The 18,622-nt window shown below is 38.3% G+C and overlaps 1 protein-coding gene across 4 annotated transcripts in view; it reads right to left on the bottom strand.

Annotated features, from left to right (window-relative positions):
* The window catches only part of MAP4K3 (mitogen-activated protein kinase kinase kinase kinase 3), a 204,452-nt gene that overhangs the window by 126,665 nt on the left and 59,165 nt on the right, over nt 1–18,622 (bottom strand). For 3 of the 4 annotated variants that reach the window (XR_008418038.1, XM_019446682.2, XM_019446692.2), the window contains exon 2: nt 11,914–11,971. Coding sequence is in view for 2 of the 4 variants with exons in the window: in XM_019446682.2 (XP_019302227.1) it covers nt 11,914–11,971 (58 nt within the window). In the remaining 2 variants the exon portion in view is untranslated. Of the gene's footprint in view, nt 1–11,913; nt 11,972–18,622 lie in introns of those variants that run through there. The other variant, XM_053890985.1, reaches the window with a different exon arrangement.

Below are 18,622 nucleotides of genomic sequence, written 5' to 3'. Positions count from 1 at the left end.
TCACTGTTACAAAGCCCTAAGGCAAATTAATCTTTCTGTGCCTCTATTCTACATCTGTGAGATGGGGATGATAATACCATACCTACTGCAAGGTGTTACTCTGAGGATGCAGACAATGCATATGAAGAGTTTAGTATAGAGTCTGGCATGCAGCCGTCAGCAAATGTTCAAAAAGTGGTCGCTGTGACTTTTATCACCATTATTGTTATTGTTATGTGGGTATGTGAATTTCAGAAGAAAAATTCCACCATCTGGAAAAACACTAATAAGAAAGTGAATTCCTGTTAAACCAAGTTCTGCATATCATCATTTCCTACATTTCTGGGTGTACTTGAATTATGTTGCCAAAATCTCCCCTATACCTCCTCTGACATAAAAAACAGAAAACAAACCTAATATGATAGCTGTACTTTCCCCACCAGCATTTCAGAGCCTATCAATGCCACTTACATAGATGACATAGACTTAATTTTAATACTAAACATGTACATATTAAAGGATCGATCTGAAACAAAAAACGGAAAAAAAAAAGAGACAAACTAAAAAACCAACTCTTACTTACAGAAAACAAACTGATGGTTACCAGAGGGAAGATATGCGTGGGCGATGGGGGAAACAGGTGAAGGGGATTAAGAGTACACTTATCACGATGAGCACAGAGCAACACAGAGAATTGTTGAATCACTACATTGTGCACCTGAAACTAATATATCACTATATATTGGTATATATATGTATGCTAGCTATACTGAAATTAAAATTTTTAAAAATAATTTTATCATGAGACTGACTTGATTTTATCTTGCAAATAATAAAAGCCTTTCTCCATTTTCTCCAGAAATTAGGATGGGTAGCCTACAAAAGGCTATAAAGTTACTTTTTCAGCAAAGTATAAGAACCTTAGCAACTGACCTCATAAGCGTGGTTTTTTTTTTTTGTTTTTTTTTTTTACATCAAAAAATGTTTTTGCATTAAAAAAAATCATCATTCTGGAAATTCTAGCCTTTCTAGTATCTGACAGTATCAGTGTCTGACACTTAAATAGCTGATCACTGGGGTACCTGGGTGGCTCAGTCAGTTAAGCGTCCGACTTCGGCTCAGGTCACGATCTCGCGGTCCGTGAGTTCGAGCCCCGTGTCGGGCTCTGGGCTGATGGCCCAGAGCCTGCAGCCTGCTTCCGATTCTGTGTCTCCCTCTCTCTCTGCCCCTCCCCCGTTCATGCTCTGTCTCTCTCTGTCTCAAAAATAAATAAACAAAAAAAAATTTTTAAAAAAATAGCTGATCACTAGTACTCATTCAATAACATACCTACTGAGCATTTATGTGCCTAGAACTATACAAAGTGTCAAGGTTATAATTTTAAAAAAAGCCACCTTCACCAAGGATTTTATAGCCTACTCTGGACAGAATATTTAAGTTCAAAAAAGGCAATTCTAGAACTTGGTTTGATTGCATTTGAGTAGTCACTGTAAAGAAATTAAGCTTAAGGAAATAATTTCCCAAGCTTGCCTTATTCCACAGCCCCCAGATTATCACAAAGAAAAATCTAACTCAAAGTGCATAAATGTCTCTAAGGAGCTCTACTGTGTTTAAGGTGTGTGTGTGTGTGTGTGTGTGTGTGTGTGCGTGTGTTGGGACAGAGGAGAATAATAAGGGATAGTATTAAGTCAACAGACAGTTTAAGAAATCAGTTATTGCATTTGTTTCCTAGAATGAAAGAAAACATAATAGCTTACTTAATTTTATTAATTTCAATTTCACAATACATGAAATTATACTTTAAAAATTTTAAGTCTCTATTAATAAAAATATTAGCTATTTTAAATGCTTTAAATGTATTAAAATACTTAATTTTCACAACAACCCTATGAATAGGAACTACTGCTATACCCACTTTGCAGGAGGGTATAAAAACAGGTTACGTAATTTGCTAAGGTCATGGCGCTTACTGTGATGGAGCCTCAATTACAACCAAAGGACTCTGGGTCCAAAGTTTACATTCTAAACCATTATTCCTTCACCATCATACCACTCTTTGATTCTTGCTACCCATCACAGAAACTCTTCCAAAATAACAATTAGACTTCAAAACTAAGAACTTATTTAGTAATTAACTTTTCAGAACATAAATGAGAACCAGGCATGGACAAAAAGTTAACTTGATCAGGCAACAGAGAGGACTCAAAGCTCAAAGGAAAGTTCTTCTGATAAACTCATAGCATTATTTACTTTTTCAGTAAATGCCATTTTAACAAATCTAACTGTCCAATCTCCCGGCCAACAATGCAAAAGAAACAGCAGATAAAGGGGGCAGATATAAGGGGCTGACACTTCAAAATCAAGAACCGTGTCTTTTCATTTATCTTAATGCATGTCAGTAAATGTTTATTGATAAAAACAAGCAAGAAGTGACACCAAACGATAGGAAAAAATGCCGCTGAGAGCCTTTCTCTGGGAGGCAACATTTCTCTGTCATGAGGTGTTGAGGATTTAACTTATAACTATCAGTTACATCATGGTGAGTACACTGCTCTCAGCATGCTATTTGAGATAAGTGCATTTGAGAAATACTTACAAACAACAGTCAAAATAATTTTTGCAATTTAAAGGAGGATTTTAGAAAATTTACCTATATTGTTATTTTCCACTGTCACTGAATACATTATTTATCTCTGTCCAAACATATACCACTATCAATCCTATAAAAATATTGTTTGAATCAATCTGCCTCAAGAACAAGTATTATTTTAAAATCTAGTTTCAGAGGGCACCTGGGGGGGCTCAGTTGGTTGAGCGTCTGACTTAGGCTCAGGTCATGATCTCGCAGTCCGTGAGTTCGAGCCCTGCATTGGGCTCTGTGCTGACAGCTCAGAGCCTGGAGCCTGCTTTGGATTCTGTGTCTCCCTCTCTCTCTGCCCCTCCCCCACTCATGTTCTGTCTCTGTCTCTCTCTCTCTCTCTCTCTCTCTCTCTGTCAAAAAGAAACATTAAAAATTTTTTTTAAATAAATAAAATAAAATCTAGTTTCAGTGTGGCATTAGCAACAAAATAGGCAATTCCTTAAATTAAAACAGAAAGCCCAGAAAAGACCCAATTATACCGAAGGACTAAGATGCTTAACTTAATTATGCAAGAAAAAAAAATCAAGTTCGATCTTTACTTCAGGTGATACACCACAATAATTCCACATGGATAAAGATTTAAATATTGAAAAAAGTACAATAATAGTCAAGTGAATATAAAACATGCACACACATAAAAATAAACAAGGGGAATGAGCAAGACCTTCAGAGCATAAAGAAAAATAGTGATAGCTTTAGCTACATATGAATTAAAAACTTACCTGTATCCAAAAGTCATCAAAATTTTAAAGGCATACTAGAAAAAAAATTGCAATTTACCAAAGGATTAAAATCTGTCATAGAAAAAGACCTTTTAAAAAAAATCAATAAATAAGGGCGCCTGAGTGGCTCAGTCAGTTAGGCATCAAACTCTTGACCTCAGCTCAGGTCATGATCTCACAGTTTGTGGGTTCAAGCCCTGAGTCTGACTCCACACTGACAGCGCGGAACCTGCTTTAGATACTCTCTCTCCCTCCCTCTGTCTCTCAAAATAAATAAACATTTTTTTAAAGTGTTCTTTTTTTTTTTAATTTTTACAAAATGTTTACGTATATTTGAGAGAGACAGAGTACAAACAGGGGAAGGGAAGGAGAGGGAGAGGCAGACAATCTGAAGCAGACTCCAGGCTCCGAGCCAGCAGCACAGAGCCACGGAGTCCGATGTGGGGCTCGAACTCAAGAGCCGTGAGATCATGACCTGAGCTAAAGTTGGACGCTTAACCAACTCAGCCACCCAGACACCCCAGAAGTGTTCTCTATTAAAAAAAAAAAATCAATCAATAAAAGACAGGTATCTCCATAGAAAAATGGGCATCCTTTGATCTCACAGGTCATCAGGACCTCCTCTTCATCCTCCAGCCCTTCTTCAGGCTCCCTTCACCTTCACATTCTAACTGAAAGCTGGCTTTCCCCTAGGATGCTGCTTCCTCTTTAGTCCTCTCAGGGTGTAGAAATTTGCTCACGTCCTGCAGGACCTAGAAGTGGGGTGGATATCCTCTGTCCTCGCTGTTGCTTCCAAATACCCCTTCCCCTTTTCTCCTTCAAAGCCCAGCCTCTCCTGAAGCGGCTGCTGTCACAGGGTATCACCTCCTACTCCTTGTAGCTGCATTTCTGGAATTCTTAGCCATTCTCCCTCACACACTGACACTGTGGCACCTGGCTCATCACTACTTCACTCATGTTCCGTGACCTCAACATCCTCATAAATGATCATCAAAACACCCAGGCCTCTTGGATGCATGACCTGCTCAGCTATAACAATCTCTATTTCAGCCCCACCCTATTCACATGGGCATCTCATCATCCTTCATAAACGTACCACCTTTAGTTATTTTTTTTAAATTAGATGTGTTTTTTTTTTAATGTTGATTATGGAGAGACAGAGAGAAAGAGAAAGAGGCAGAGGAAGAGATAAGACACACACACACACACACACACAGAGAGAGAGAGAGAGAGAGAGAGAGAGAGAGAGAGAGAGAATGAATATATCCCAGGCAGGCTCTCCCCCATCAGCAGAGTCTGATGTGGGGCTCGAATCCACCAATCGTGAGCTGAAACCAAGAGTCAGATGCTTAACCGACGGAGCCACCCGAGTGCTCCAATGCACCACCTTTATTTTATTTATTTATTTATTTCAGAGAGACAGAGACAGACAGTACAAAGGGGGTGGGGTGGAGAAAGAGCGAGAATCCCAAGCAGGCCCTGTGCTACCAGTGCAGAGTCCAACGCAGGGCTCCAACTCCCAAAACCAAGAGATCGTGCGAGCCAAAACCAAGAGTCGGACGCTTAACCGACTGAGCCACCTAGGTGCCCCTCCAATGTACCACCTTTAAAGCCTCTATTTCAAGTATCCCATCCAGGTCATCCAATCTTTCCATATGACTGACTAAAGTTCTCCCATTCCAACAATTTTCCAATCTCAAGGATTGTTCTCATTGAGCTTATCATTTTTTACTATCCATACCACTTTCCTGTCCTTCTCTGCCCAGACTCCATGAACAAGCAATATAACCACTCCTTTACAATCACCCTTAACTCCTGAGACAGACCTGTCTCCCTCCATTAAACTTGCCAGCAAAATTACAATGATACACCTCAGCTTTCCTTTCCCCTGTACCATAGCAATATCTACAGAGTACACTCAAATTTACAGCTTCATATTTCAATGGGTCACTGATCAATGCCAGACCATCCTACTCTATGTATCATTTTCCAGTCCCTGAGACTATTTCACGTATTTTACCTCCAGCACTATATCTCCAGTACACCCTCCAACTCTCACTCTGGGCTGATAACCATGCCCTATAGTTCCAAAAGGAAAATGGGCCCAATCAAGTAAGCTTCCCACTATCAACCCCACCACCGAACATGCATATACTTGTCCTCTGCCTTATATCTATTAAAATGAATCATTTCTCCTTGCTCTCAGATTTATACCTTGGATCCTACCTCGTTTCATTTTCTCATACTTCATTCCTGGCGTTATCTGCATTATCTCCCCCAACATCAATTTCTTCTTCTCTACTGGTTTATTCTCAATGGCACAAAACATAACTTACCATTATCTATTCTAGACAAACCCTCCATAACCCCAGGTCCCGCTTTAGCTAATGCCCCATTTCTCTGCTACCCTTTCAGCAAAAGGCCTTGAAAGGCGGATCCTTCCTGCTACCTTCATTTCCTTTCCTCTCATTCTCCCCTTAACTTGCTCGAGCAGCCCACCAATTGTCCAAGTCTCCAAAACCAATGTTCAAGTCTCCATCCTGATCTTACTCCACATCTCTCAGCATCATCCAACAGTTTCATCTCCCTCCTTCCTGAGAGACTTTCTTCCTTGAGCTCCCAGGACAAAACACCCAGCAGGTATTTCTCCTCAGTTGTCAGCTGTTCTCAAGTTCTCTTAGCTGGGTTCTTCCCGTCTGGCAGGCCTCTAATATTGCAGTCATCCAGGGTTATAACCTCAGCCAGACAGCCTTCTCTTCTCTCTACTTTCTTCCTATGGCACCTCATCCACTACCACAGCTTCAACTACCACCTATATGCCAAGGACCCTTAAATTTGTATCTCTAACCTAACTTCTCCCACAGCTTCAAATGCATATGTCAAACTGCCTATTTAACATGTGCAACTGGTCATCTAACAGATGTCTAAAACACACATAACAAATACAGAATTACTAATAAAACATACAGGATTACTGATTCCATCCACCCTTTAGGTCTTCTCCATTTCACTAACAGTACTTATAGTACCACCTCATTGCTCAGATGTCAAAAATTCTTTAAAAGTTTTTCTAGTACACTTCAAATAAAACCTAATCTCTTGACTACAGTCCCCAAGGCCACCTGTAATTTAGCTTTGCAACCTCATTTCGTTTCATACGCCCGCTGGCTCACAATGATCCAGCCATATGGGCCTTCTCTCTGTCCTCAACCGTGCTACACTCTTTCTTGTCTCTGCACCTGATCTTGGCTACCTGGAATGCTCTTCCCCACGCCTGTCACAGGACTGTCATCTTCTCATCATTCAAGTCTCAACCCAAATGTCATCTGCTCTGAGAGGCCTCCCATGACCACACGATTTTCAACATTACCTTACTTTAGTTCATAAAGTATTTGTTTACATGTTTCACCACATGTTTACTGTCTCTTTGAACTAAAATATAAGCTTTTCAAGGGTAAGAGTCTGCCTTATTTACCACTATTTGCCGGACAGTGAGACCACAGACTGGCACATAGTAGACACTGAATACATTTCTGTTAAATAACTGACATGAACAAGTTCTTCACAAAAAAAAATCCAATTGCCAGAAGACAAAGAAATGCCAATTAATTAACAGGTATCAATTTCTGCCCAATAGTAAAGATTTTATTTTAATGATACCCTTTGCGGGCAAAAGTATAGGGGGAAAAAACAGGAAATTTCAGGCACAACCTTCCTAGTATATATCCTAACTCTTAAAAATGGACACATCTTCTGACCAGCTATGAATTCATCATGACAAAACCATCATGTATAAAAACAAAAGATATCCTCGCAGGTACACAGTAGTGCTGTTTCTAACCGTGAAAACTTACATGTTACAATCATTAAGGACTGAGTAAATAAATGTGATTTATATAACCAACTACTATGCAGCCAGCTAAAAAACCACTGGCATAAAAATGTTAACACGGAAAAATATTCATGAAATGCTTTTCAAACGAAAAGCAAATACACAAAATAAGTCCTTTATATGAATAACGTGTACTCATATACATGTACATGTGTTTACATGTAAGGCAGGCGATGGCCAGGCCTGCTACAGGTCCGAGGACACTGCAAGAAATGGAACACAAAAGCACAGAACAGTGTCACAACAAATAATTGCCTTTTCTAACAGCAGCTGCACCACTTGCTGACTACAGATGATGTCACTCTCCAAGCCTGAAAGCATACATGATGGCAAACTAGGTTTTGTGGCTGACAAATTACTCACTGCACAGACCACCAGTGTAGCCCACCCTCTGCGAGGACCTGGGGACACCCCGGTGAGCCATGTCCACTCATGTGCATCCTTATCTTACTTGTCCTCTGTGGTGCCTGTTCACTGGTTCAGTGGCAGGCAAGCAAATTAAGCCAATCTCGGTCGTGTACTCTTGCCAATCTTTGAAGTTCCACCAGCCCTTTGTGGTCTATATAACTGTGTGGTTCCTATATGTTTATGAATGTATGTGTTATGTCTGTGTGGTTCCTATATGTTTATGTATGGGTGTTTGTATATAAACATACAAGAAAATCCAGAGAATCATCAGAAGTTGACAGTGTTCATACACCTAGAAGAATGACGAACGACGCTTAGTTTCTTCTTTTTATTTAACTGTATTTGTTGACAGGGTTCACACACTTGGTAGAATGGTGAATGATGCTTAGTTTCTTATTTTTTGTTTAATTGTATTTTTTTTTTTTTTACTTTCATTACACTCTATGTTAACTAACTGGAATTCAAACGAAAAGTTTAAAAAAATGTTACAGGCTTTGGTTAATCAAAGGATGACTAAGGAAACCAAATATAAATTAAAGCCACATGAATAAGACTGTAAGTCCCAGTGACATAAACAGACTAACTTCACATTTAAGCAAATAATTTTGTCCACATGTCTGAATAGGTCTTCATTTAGTGTCAGATTCAAACTGGATATCAGCTGCTAAAAAAAAAAAAAGGAACAAAATAACAAACTTTGGATGTAATTCTTCATTACATACACTTAAGTATTTCAGATTTGGTTTTTGTTTTTCCAAAAATCATAGACAGTCCATCAGAATTTTAATTTAGAAAAATGTAAACATGCCACCATGAAGTTGTCTCCCTCCACCACATTCCAAATCTAGCCTGAATCTCATCAATCCTCTCAGGCTAACTACCAATTCGCAGAAGAACATATTAAATGACACCACAAGGAGGCAATCAGCAAAATCCAGACTGAGGGAATAATTCTACATGACAAACAACCTAGTTTTTTTTCAACAAAAATTGCAAGGAAAAAGAAGAGATTTTTTTTTTAAAAAGGAGAGATAAAGAAGGAATATACAAATATAAAAGAAATTTGAGACATATCAACTAATTGCAGTACGTGGGACTTATTTGTTATTAGGAAACTTATTAAAGTTGTTGAAAGACAGCAATGGTATTGTGGTTATATATTTTGATCACTTTACTGAGGCATATTTTAAAATCATGTAATTCATCCATATCAAGAGTACAATTTAATAGTTTTTTTAGTAATCTACCAAGGTGTACAACCATTACTGTAAACCAGTTTAGAGTATTACCCCAATAAGATTCTTCATGTCCATTAACTGTTAGTCCACACACACACACACACACACACACACACACACACCAGCCCACTAATCCACTTTCTGACTACAGATTTGCCTCTTCTGAACATTTCACATAGGAGGAATCATACACTGTGTGGTCTCTCGTGTCTGGGTCCTTCCACTTAGTTTTTAGGTTCATTTATGTCATTGCATCCATCAGCAGTTTGTTTTTATTGCTGAATAATATTTCACTTTATAGACATATTTAGTCTCTTCATTTACCAGCTGATGGGCAGTTCTTTCCAACTTCAGGCTACTGTGAATAATGCTATTATGAACTTGTATGTGAAAGCCGTGCAGGCAGATGCACAAGAGAAGAACTGCTGGGTCATTTGGCAAATTAACTTTTTAAGAAAAACGCCAAACTGTTTTTCCAAAGTAGATGCACCATTTTACGTTCTTGTAAGGGTTCCTGTTTGTGGTTATACTTTGACTTCTTATCCTTTAGCCGTACATGCTGAAATATTAATGATTTGATATTTGGGGTCTCATTCAAAATTACAAATGGGAGAAGGAGGGTGGTGGGTATAGATGGAATATGGTTAGTCATATCTCGAGAACTGGAGTACTGTTAGTAGTAATAACAGCTACCTACTATAGAAGGTACTACGGTACTTTGTTCCAGACACTGTTTTAAGTGCTTTAGATATATTAGCTCATTTAATCCCTACAACAACCTTAAGAGGAAGCTACTGTTATTAGTTCCATTTTAGAGATCAAGAAACAGAACCAGAAAGCTTAAGCAATGTGGTAAAGCCAGGACTACAATCAAAGTAGCCTGGCTTTAGACCTGTGTTTTTAAACACCGGGCCATATATTTCAAGCTCACCAACAAGTGATATGTGAAATTAAAGTATTCAAAGTCAGGTGGCTTCTATGAAGATCTAGGTAGGGAATCCAATGTTAAGTAAACTAAAGGGTATATGTAGTAACATATAAATGATAATAACCCTGTTATCTCTGGATAGAACATGAATGATTTTTCTTCTTTTTATTTAATTGTATTTTCTACTTTTAAAACAATGATCAACATATGCATGACAGTTTAAGATTCACATCGTAACAACAGAAACATTGCATTAATCAGAAAACAAAGGACTTGATGAACAGAAAGATTTTTCAAGTTCCTAATTTTTTAAAGGAAGTTTTAAGAGGTACTGAACAGGTACCGTGTACCAGACACTAAGTTCAGTGCTATGGACACAAACTTGACCAAAAGCCTTGGAACAAAGAAAGGCATTTCTAGAATGACAATACAGACGTGGTTAAGTGCTCTTAGAGCAGAGGCAGGAAGACCTGAAACAGGAGACACTAAACTGATTGGAAGGAATGATGTATGTACAAACTGCTTCTAATTAGAGACGATTTCATCAAATAACAGAGCCACTCCTTACTGATTACAAATGAAGACCCTGCTTCAAATGCCAAATCTTCACTTTTTTTTTTTTTAACCTCAGATTTCACCAACTTTAAATATCCCCTAAAAACAGAGGAGATTCAAAGAAAAAACTATCTTGTATGTTAGAGTATTAATTAGACTATACAAAATCTGTAAATATGTGTAACTGAGAAAGTATTTTTTCATTCATTATATTTAAGTGTGGTTTGATCACAGTCCATCAACACATCCTTAAATTTCATCTTAATGGCACTTCTAAAAAGTCTACTGATGATCTAAATCAAGGGCAGGAAAACTACAGCTGCAGGTGGCCTGGTTTGCTAAGAATGGCTAAGAATGGTTTTTACATTTTAGGGGGAGAAAGGAGACAGAGAGGGAGGAAAGAGGGGTAACTGTATGCAGAGACCACATATGGTCCACAAAGCCTAAAATACTTTACTATCTGGACTTTTCAAAAAAAAGTGCCCTCCTTAAAACAACAAAAACAGAAACAAAAAAACTACCAAATGGATTTCTGCTCACACCAGGAATAAAACTTGTTTTTACCAAATTCATGTATTATCAATTTGTTGTGAAGGAAGCCATCAGAAAGGCAGTACCATCACCATGGAACTCAGTCTAGACACTTAGCACAACTACTTGTTTATGATAGAAAAGAGAAAAAAAGAGGAAGGATTTAAAAAAAATTTTTTTTAATGAATGTTTATTCATTTTTGAAAGACAGAGAGAGACAAAGCACAAGCAGGGGTGGGGCAGAGAGACGGGGACACAGAATCTGAAGCAGGCTCCAGGCTCTGAGCCGTCAGCACCAGAGCACGAACCGCGAGATCACGACGTGAGCCAAAGTCAGACGCACAACCAACTGAACCACCCAGGCGCCCCGAAAAAGGACTTTTAAGAGAGGATAAACAAGGGTATGTAGTTAGCTCAGAACGACATGGGTTTTGTAAAGGGTAGGGGATTTCAGAGAGAAAATATAGCTGAAGCAGAAAAAAAAAAGCAGAGTCATCTAGGGGCTCTACAATAAGCTGCTCAAGTTGGAAGGTAACCTAGTATTACAATATTAATGACTCATAAAATGGGAGGGTTAGGTCTACTGAGAAAACAGAGGAGACCCAGAGAAGCTACCTGCCCAAGTTCACACAGCAAGAGTGTGGGACAGAAAGAACTGGACTACAGGCACTCCAATCTCAGTTCAGTGTTTTCCCCCTGGCATCACAGTGCCCTCTCAGTACAGGACAGTGCTAACCTAGAAAAACAGCACTAGAGACTGGTGACAAGTTGGCTCAACTGAGTTAGAAGGAACAGTCTCTTCAGGAGTTCTCCTCCTCCCCCCATTATGAGTTATTTTTTCAAGAAGAACTGAGTCAGGTGTCTACAGAACTCAAAGAGGAGGAGGAAAGAGTAGACCCCAGTTCTATTTCCCAGAAGATGTTAGGAAAAATCAGAAAATGCTGACCAAACATCATTAAAATCAGCCTTAAAGATATGCAGTGGCTTACAGCAATAAGAAACATCAAATTTCAGTTTACCTGGTTCCAGTTTTATTACTTTAATTGCTGCCAATTCACCAGTGTTAACATTCCGTGCCTAAAAGAGAAGAAAAAATAACTGTAAAAAAAAGTTTTGATGAAAAACTTTATAAATGTCATTTTAGTTTACTGTTTATTTTCAGTTATACAGAAATAATTTTTAATGCAAGAACTGTAAAAGGGGTTTATATTTACAAAGCAAACAATATATTCTTTACAATGAATGCCAACATTAATTCAAGTGTAAATTTAATAACAGTGATAATAATAATTAACACATACAGAGACTTCAGGATGTGCCAGGCACTGTCCTAAGTATTTTTTCTTAATTCATTTATCCTCACAACAATCTTATGAGGTAGGTACTAATATTATATCCACTTTGCAGATGACAAAACTGAAGCACAGACAAGTTAAAGAACTTGCCGAGGCCATATTGCTAGTAAGCAACAGTAATGATTCTAATCCAAGAAGACTGATTTCAGAGTCTGAACTTTTAAGCATTACACTTTATTGCCATTCATTCTAAGTCCATTTAAAATTTTTGAATTGATTAACTAGCCTTAAACTTTTAATCTTAAAAATCTGAGAATATGAAAAGCTAATAATTTATAAGTATATAATAATATAAATATAAAAACAGCCCCCCCTGCGCATCTGTTTAAACACAGCTGATGGTACAATCAATTCAGTGCAGTTCAGTACAAATCAAATATACTTCATGAGCCATATATTAAAAATAAAAATTATTTAAGAGATCAATCAATAACATTAAATTGCTGGTATTTACAACTGTAATTATGTAATAAGCTGAAGCTGTCTTTTCAATTTATATGCAAATGGCAGTAATTCTTTGTCAACTTAAAATTTTTTATAATTTGATCAGAACTTTCAAAATACTTGCAACTGTTACAACTGTTACATAAAACTGCTCACTGAAACTTAACTTTCATATCAGCCAATGAAGATCAATACACACAATTCACTGATCACAGAAAGATACAGTCCTGTGAGCTGAACTGCAACACGCTCATATTTTTTTTTTAATTTTATTTATTTTTAACTAATCTATACACCCAATGTGGGCCTTGAGCTCACAACCTCAAAGATCAAGAATCACACACTCTGCCAACTGAGCCAGCAAAGCGCCCCACAACACTTTCTTATTAATGGATTGGTGAAGATCAGTGAATCATCTACAAGCAATGATAGCAGCATTAACAATAGAACCCTTCTAAGAATACTGGGGCATTAAAAAGGTCAGATGATAATCTAGGAAGGTAGATATGGGGCACGGCCATTGCTGAAATATAAAATTTAACCTTTTAACTCAAAGATATTAAAAAGATCTCCCCCAACTGGGGTGCCTGGCTGGCTGAATTGGAAGGGCATGTGACTCTTGATCTTAGCGTTATGAATCTGAGCCCCACGAAGACTGAAGAGATTACTTAAATAAATATTTTTATAAAAGAGAGATCTCCCCATATAAATTAAGAAAAAATTTTAACTGAAATTTGTAGGGAAAATTCATTCCTTCTGAAAAAATTCCCATAACCAATGAACACCTACCATGGCCAACTTATAAGCAGTACAAAACAGATTTGAACAGTTACTTCAAACTAAACTTAGTTTCTGTTAAATGAGATAGACATTTCAATATAGTGCTAGATAAGTGCTCATTCCCTTCTCTTGAATGAGAAGATACACACACACACACACACACACACACACACACACTGAAACAGAAATAAAATCAGAACACCATTCTGGGAGCATTTTGTGAAGGGCCAGCAAAGTGTACCTGTACAATACTCAGGTATATCACAGAAACAGGACTCATAAATCTTCTCAAACATTATCACAACTACTTGCTTTTTCTCCTCACACTTCATGAACCTGCCCTGTCAGGCTCCCCCTAGACACTCTGTCCTCTAACCCCCATCTTTTCTAGCACTTCTCCAAATAAACTAAGACAAGATGCTACTCTCCCCACTTCTCAATTCTCCATTTAAAAATCCTGCCATGGTTTTATTTTCTGTTCACCCAAAGAAGTTCAGGGGCGCATGGGTGGCTCAACTGGTTAAGCGTTCGACTTCAGCTCAGGTCATGATCTCACGGTTCATGAGTTTGAGCCCCACACTGGGCTCGCTCTGAGCCTGGAGCCTGCTTTGGATTCTGTGGTCTTCCTCTCTCTCTGCCCCTCCCTCATTCATGCTCTGTCTCTGTCTCTCTCTCTCTATCTCAAAAATAAATAAACATTTAAAAAAAGAAAGAAAGAAAGAAAAGAAAAGAAAAGAAAAGAAAAGAAAAGAAAAGAAAGAAAGAAAGAAAGAAAGAAAGAAAGAAAGAAAGAAAATCAGAGTATGGGTGATTCCATTACAGAAGAGCAGAGAGAATATGAACTCACAGAAAGCCAGGATGATTTTTTATAGCTGAAATTTTGTTCCTAATTGACCACAAGAGGGCACAATGTCTACTGACAACACAAGTTACAGAGAGTGTCCAAAATGGCTACTGTACACAATGTATAACTCTCTTCTAAAAACAGATTTACTAATAGTTAACACCAGCACATATTTAACAGAGAAACTGGGACAGCAAACTATCAGTAGCACTTATCAGACTGAAGTCAATGTTTACTACAGGCGTGACTTCAGATATAATTTTTCAAAATTTAAATCATTCCAGAATTTTAAGGATAACAAACGAGTCCTTAAAATTATGATTCTTTAGAATGAACAAAAAAACAGAAGACACCTAATGATTACTACTTTTTTTTTTACCTTCTGAAATATTTTCCAGTATGTAACTTTATTTGACAGAACTAAGGTAATTCACAAAAAGAAAAATTACAACAAAAAACCCAGACAAGTTGAATTTCTGAGCTTTTCTGCATCAAAATGCAGCAGACAGACATTTATTAACAAAAAGTCTTTAAAGCATTATGATTCATCAAGAATCTTGGTTTGGGGTTCCTGGGTAAGCTCAGTTGATTAAGCAAGTGTCAGATTCTTTGATCTCAGGGTCCTGAGATTGAGCCCCATGTGGATCGAGCTCCACACCCTGCATGGAGCCAACATAAGATTCTCTCTCTCTCCCTGTCCCTCCCCTGCTTGCATTCGAGCTCCTGCGCTCGCTCGCTTGCTCTCTCTCTCAAAAAAAAAAAAAAAAAAAAAAAAAAAATTCTTGGTCTTCTGGCTAAATCATGTTTTGCTGTCTCTAAATTTACAATGGTCAAGATTATATACGGAGTTAAATATAAAAAGTAATAGTATCTCTTATACTCTGCAACTACTAATCTTTTTGCAATCACCCAGAGCAATTTATTAGGAAGAAAATGAGAACAAGGTAAATATTATAAAATATTGCCATGTACAAAGTTAAAAAAAATTTTTTTTAAGTTTTACTTACTTATATTGAGAGAGAGAGAGAAAGTACAAATGGGGAAGGGGCAGAGAGAGAGGGAGAGAGAAAATTCCAAGCAGGTTCTGCACTGTCAGCACAAAGCCTGATGCAGGGCTGAAACCCACAAACCATGGGATCATGGCCTGAGCCAAATCATGAGTCAGACGTTCAACTGAATGAGCCATTCAGGCACCCCTAAAGTCAAAAATTGTTTAATTCAGTATCAATAATGTGAAAATTTCAGACTTGCTCAGGGCAGAAAACTGAGGATAAATATTCTTAGCATCTAGACCTAGGAGTTGTCTGCCACATCACTGGCTTGCCCACCATTCTTCACTTATTTTGAAAGTGATATTCAGATCATGTTGTTCTTGAATGGAAAACTCTTCAGGAATACACACCATTGCTTTAAAGACAAAATTCAAGGGGCACCTAGGTGGCTCAGTCAGTTAAGCATCTGACTCTTGCTTTGGGCTGAGGTCATGATCTTGTGGTTGGTGAGATCTAGCCCTGCACAGGGCTCTGCACTTGGGATTCTCTTTGCTTCTACCCAGCTCCTGTGCGAAAGGAAGGAAAGGAAGGAAAGGAAGGAAAGGAAGGAAAGGAAGGAAAGGAAGGAAAGGAAGGGAAGGAAGGGAAGGAAAGGAAGGGAAGGAAGGGAAGGAAGGGAGGGAAGGGAAGGAAGGGAAGGAAGGAGGGAAGGAAGGAAGGAAGGAAGGAAGGAAGGAAAGAAGGAAGGAAGGAAGGAAGGAACCCTTTTTATAAAGACAAATCTCAAATTCCTTGTCAAGAGAATTTAAATTTTTCACTAATTACAACACTTTTCATAACAGCTTTTATTGAGATATAATTCACATACCATAAAGTTTACCCTTTCAGTGCATACAATTCAGTGGTTTTAAGTACATTCACAGTTTCATAACCATCATTGCTTTCTAACTTTGGAACTTCTCATCACCCCAAAAAGAAACCCTACACCAATCAATTAGCAGTCACTCCCTATTCCTCCTCCTCCCAGTTCCTGACAGCTACTGGTCTACTTTCTACCTCTATGGAGTTGACTACTCTGGATAGTTCATAAAAATAGGATTATACAAAATGTGGTCCTTTGTGACTGGCTTCTTTCACTGAGCATAACATTTTCCAGTTCACTCATGATGTATGGTGTATCAGTGCATGATTCCTTTCGTTACTGAATATACTCCACTGTGTGGAAGTACCACAATTTATTTATCGATTTGTCAGCTGAAGGATATTTAGGCTGTTTCCACTTTGGGGCTATTATGAATAATGCTTCTATGAATGTTAGCGTACACATTTTTGTTTCTAATTCTCTTGGGTACAGACAGACCTAGGAGGGGAAGTGCCGAATCACATGGCAACTCTATGTTTAGCTTTTTGAAGGACTGTCAAACGTTTCTCCAAAGTGGCAGCACCATTTTATATTGTCACCAGCAATACACAAGGGTTCCATATCTCCACATCCTTGCCAACATTTGTTGTTACGGTTTTTATTTCAGCTGTCCTAGTGGGTGTGAAGTAGTATCTCATTGTGGTCCGAGTTGCAGTTCACTAATGACTAATGATGTTGAGCATCTTTTTATGCTCACTGGCCATCTGAATATTTTCTTTGGAGAAATGTCATATTCAACTTTTGCCCATTTTTGTGTTGTCTTTTTATTACTGACCTAGAATTCTTTATAGGTTGTGATGTAAGTCTCTTATCAGTTACATGATTTGCAAATATTTAATCCCAACCTGTGGATTGTCTTGATTTTCTTGATGGTGTTCTTTGAAGCACAAAAGGTTTTAGTTTTGATCAAGTTTTTAAATTTATTTTTTGTTGCTTGTGCTTTTGGTGTTATAGCTAAAAAACTAATGTCTAGCCCAAGGTCCCAAAAATTTTTTTCTTATCTTTTCTTCTAAGCATCTTAGAATTTTAGCTCTTCCATTTAGATCTATGATCCATTGTGAGTGAATTTTGGCATGGCGTCCAGGAGAACTCCAATTTCATTCTTTTGCGTGCGTATATCTAGTTGAGAAATATAGCATTTTAATTATAAAACTCTCTACTATATTGCCCCCGTCACTTCCTAATTTGCACTTTTGTGTTGCAGCCAAACTAAACAACTTGCCATTCCCCAATGCTATCCACACGTTTGCCCTTTGGAACATACTGCCGAGACGAATGCTTGCCCCAACTCCTTCCTGGGCCTAACTCCTAGATAATCCTTTAACGCTCAGCTTAGGTCATCATCACTTCCCCCATGCCTTTTTCCCTATCTCTATTCTGGCTTGGACATCCCAAACACACATACTCCCAAAGATCCTGGGTAACCTTTCTCAAATGGGAGTGGGCCTGGTTAGGAAGTCCTACAGATCTAGAACTGGTCTCAGTTTAGAGGGGATTTTGCAAACTGTTATGATTCAAAGGTATCCCAGAAGTCAGCTTGGTTCAGTCAGCCTTTTAGAGGCCATTCATGATGGAATTTGGGAAAGGATTTTTCTGAGATAATTTCACGCTGACTACTGCACCATCTCCAACTATCAGAAAAATATCCCTTGAGTGTGAGAGTGGGAGTAAACAACATAATCCAGAAGCAATCGTTAAGAAGCAAAAAGTATGCTACATACTATATAAAGTGAGTTAGAGACCATCACTACCAATAAAATAATCTGACCATCGACTATGACCAAGCACTTCCAGGTATTCAAAGCTTATACCTTAGAAAGGTTTGTCTGACATGAATATGAAGAAGAAAGGCTCAGAAATGGGAGTGAAGATATGTGAAGTTTAGTCCTGCCAGTAACTAGCAATGGGATCTGAGCAAGTGATTTCCCTGTGTCTTCTTCCCAATTCTGTTCCCGCAATTTAAAAACAAGAAAGTGAATGGGGCGCCTGGGTGGCTCAGTCGGTTGAGCGTCCGACTTCGGCTCAGGTCATGATCTCGCAGTCTGTAAGTTCGAGCCCCGCGTCAGGCTCTGTGCTGACCACTCAGAGCCTGGAGCCTGTTTCAGATTCTGTGTCTCCCTCTCTCTCTGACCCTCCCCCGTTCATGCTCTGTCTCTCTCTGTCTCAAAAATAAATAAACGTTAAAAAAAAAATTAAAACAAGAAAGTGAAAAAAGGCTATTTCTAACGTTCCTTACAAAGGTCAATGTTTACATCGAACAATTTAAGTCTAAATTAACAGATTCCATATACTAAACTAGCTACAACAACAACAACAACAACAAAACACCACCAGCGGTTTTCAATCAACAGATTTAAGACAGGAACCATAAATCTGTACTCAAAGCTACTG

Source organism: Panthera pardus, unplaced genomic scaffold (assembly GCF_024362965.1).
Source record: "Panthera pardus isolate Hobbes unplaced genomic scaffold, ASM2436296v1 HiC_scaffold_26, whole genome shotgun sequence".
NCBI classification, from domain to species: Eukaryota; Metazoa; Chordata; class Mammalia; order Carnivora; family Felidae; genus Panthera; species Panthera pardus.
This window is presented reverse-complemented; position numbering and strand designations above follow the sequence as displayed.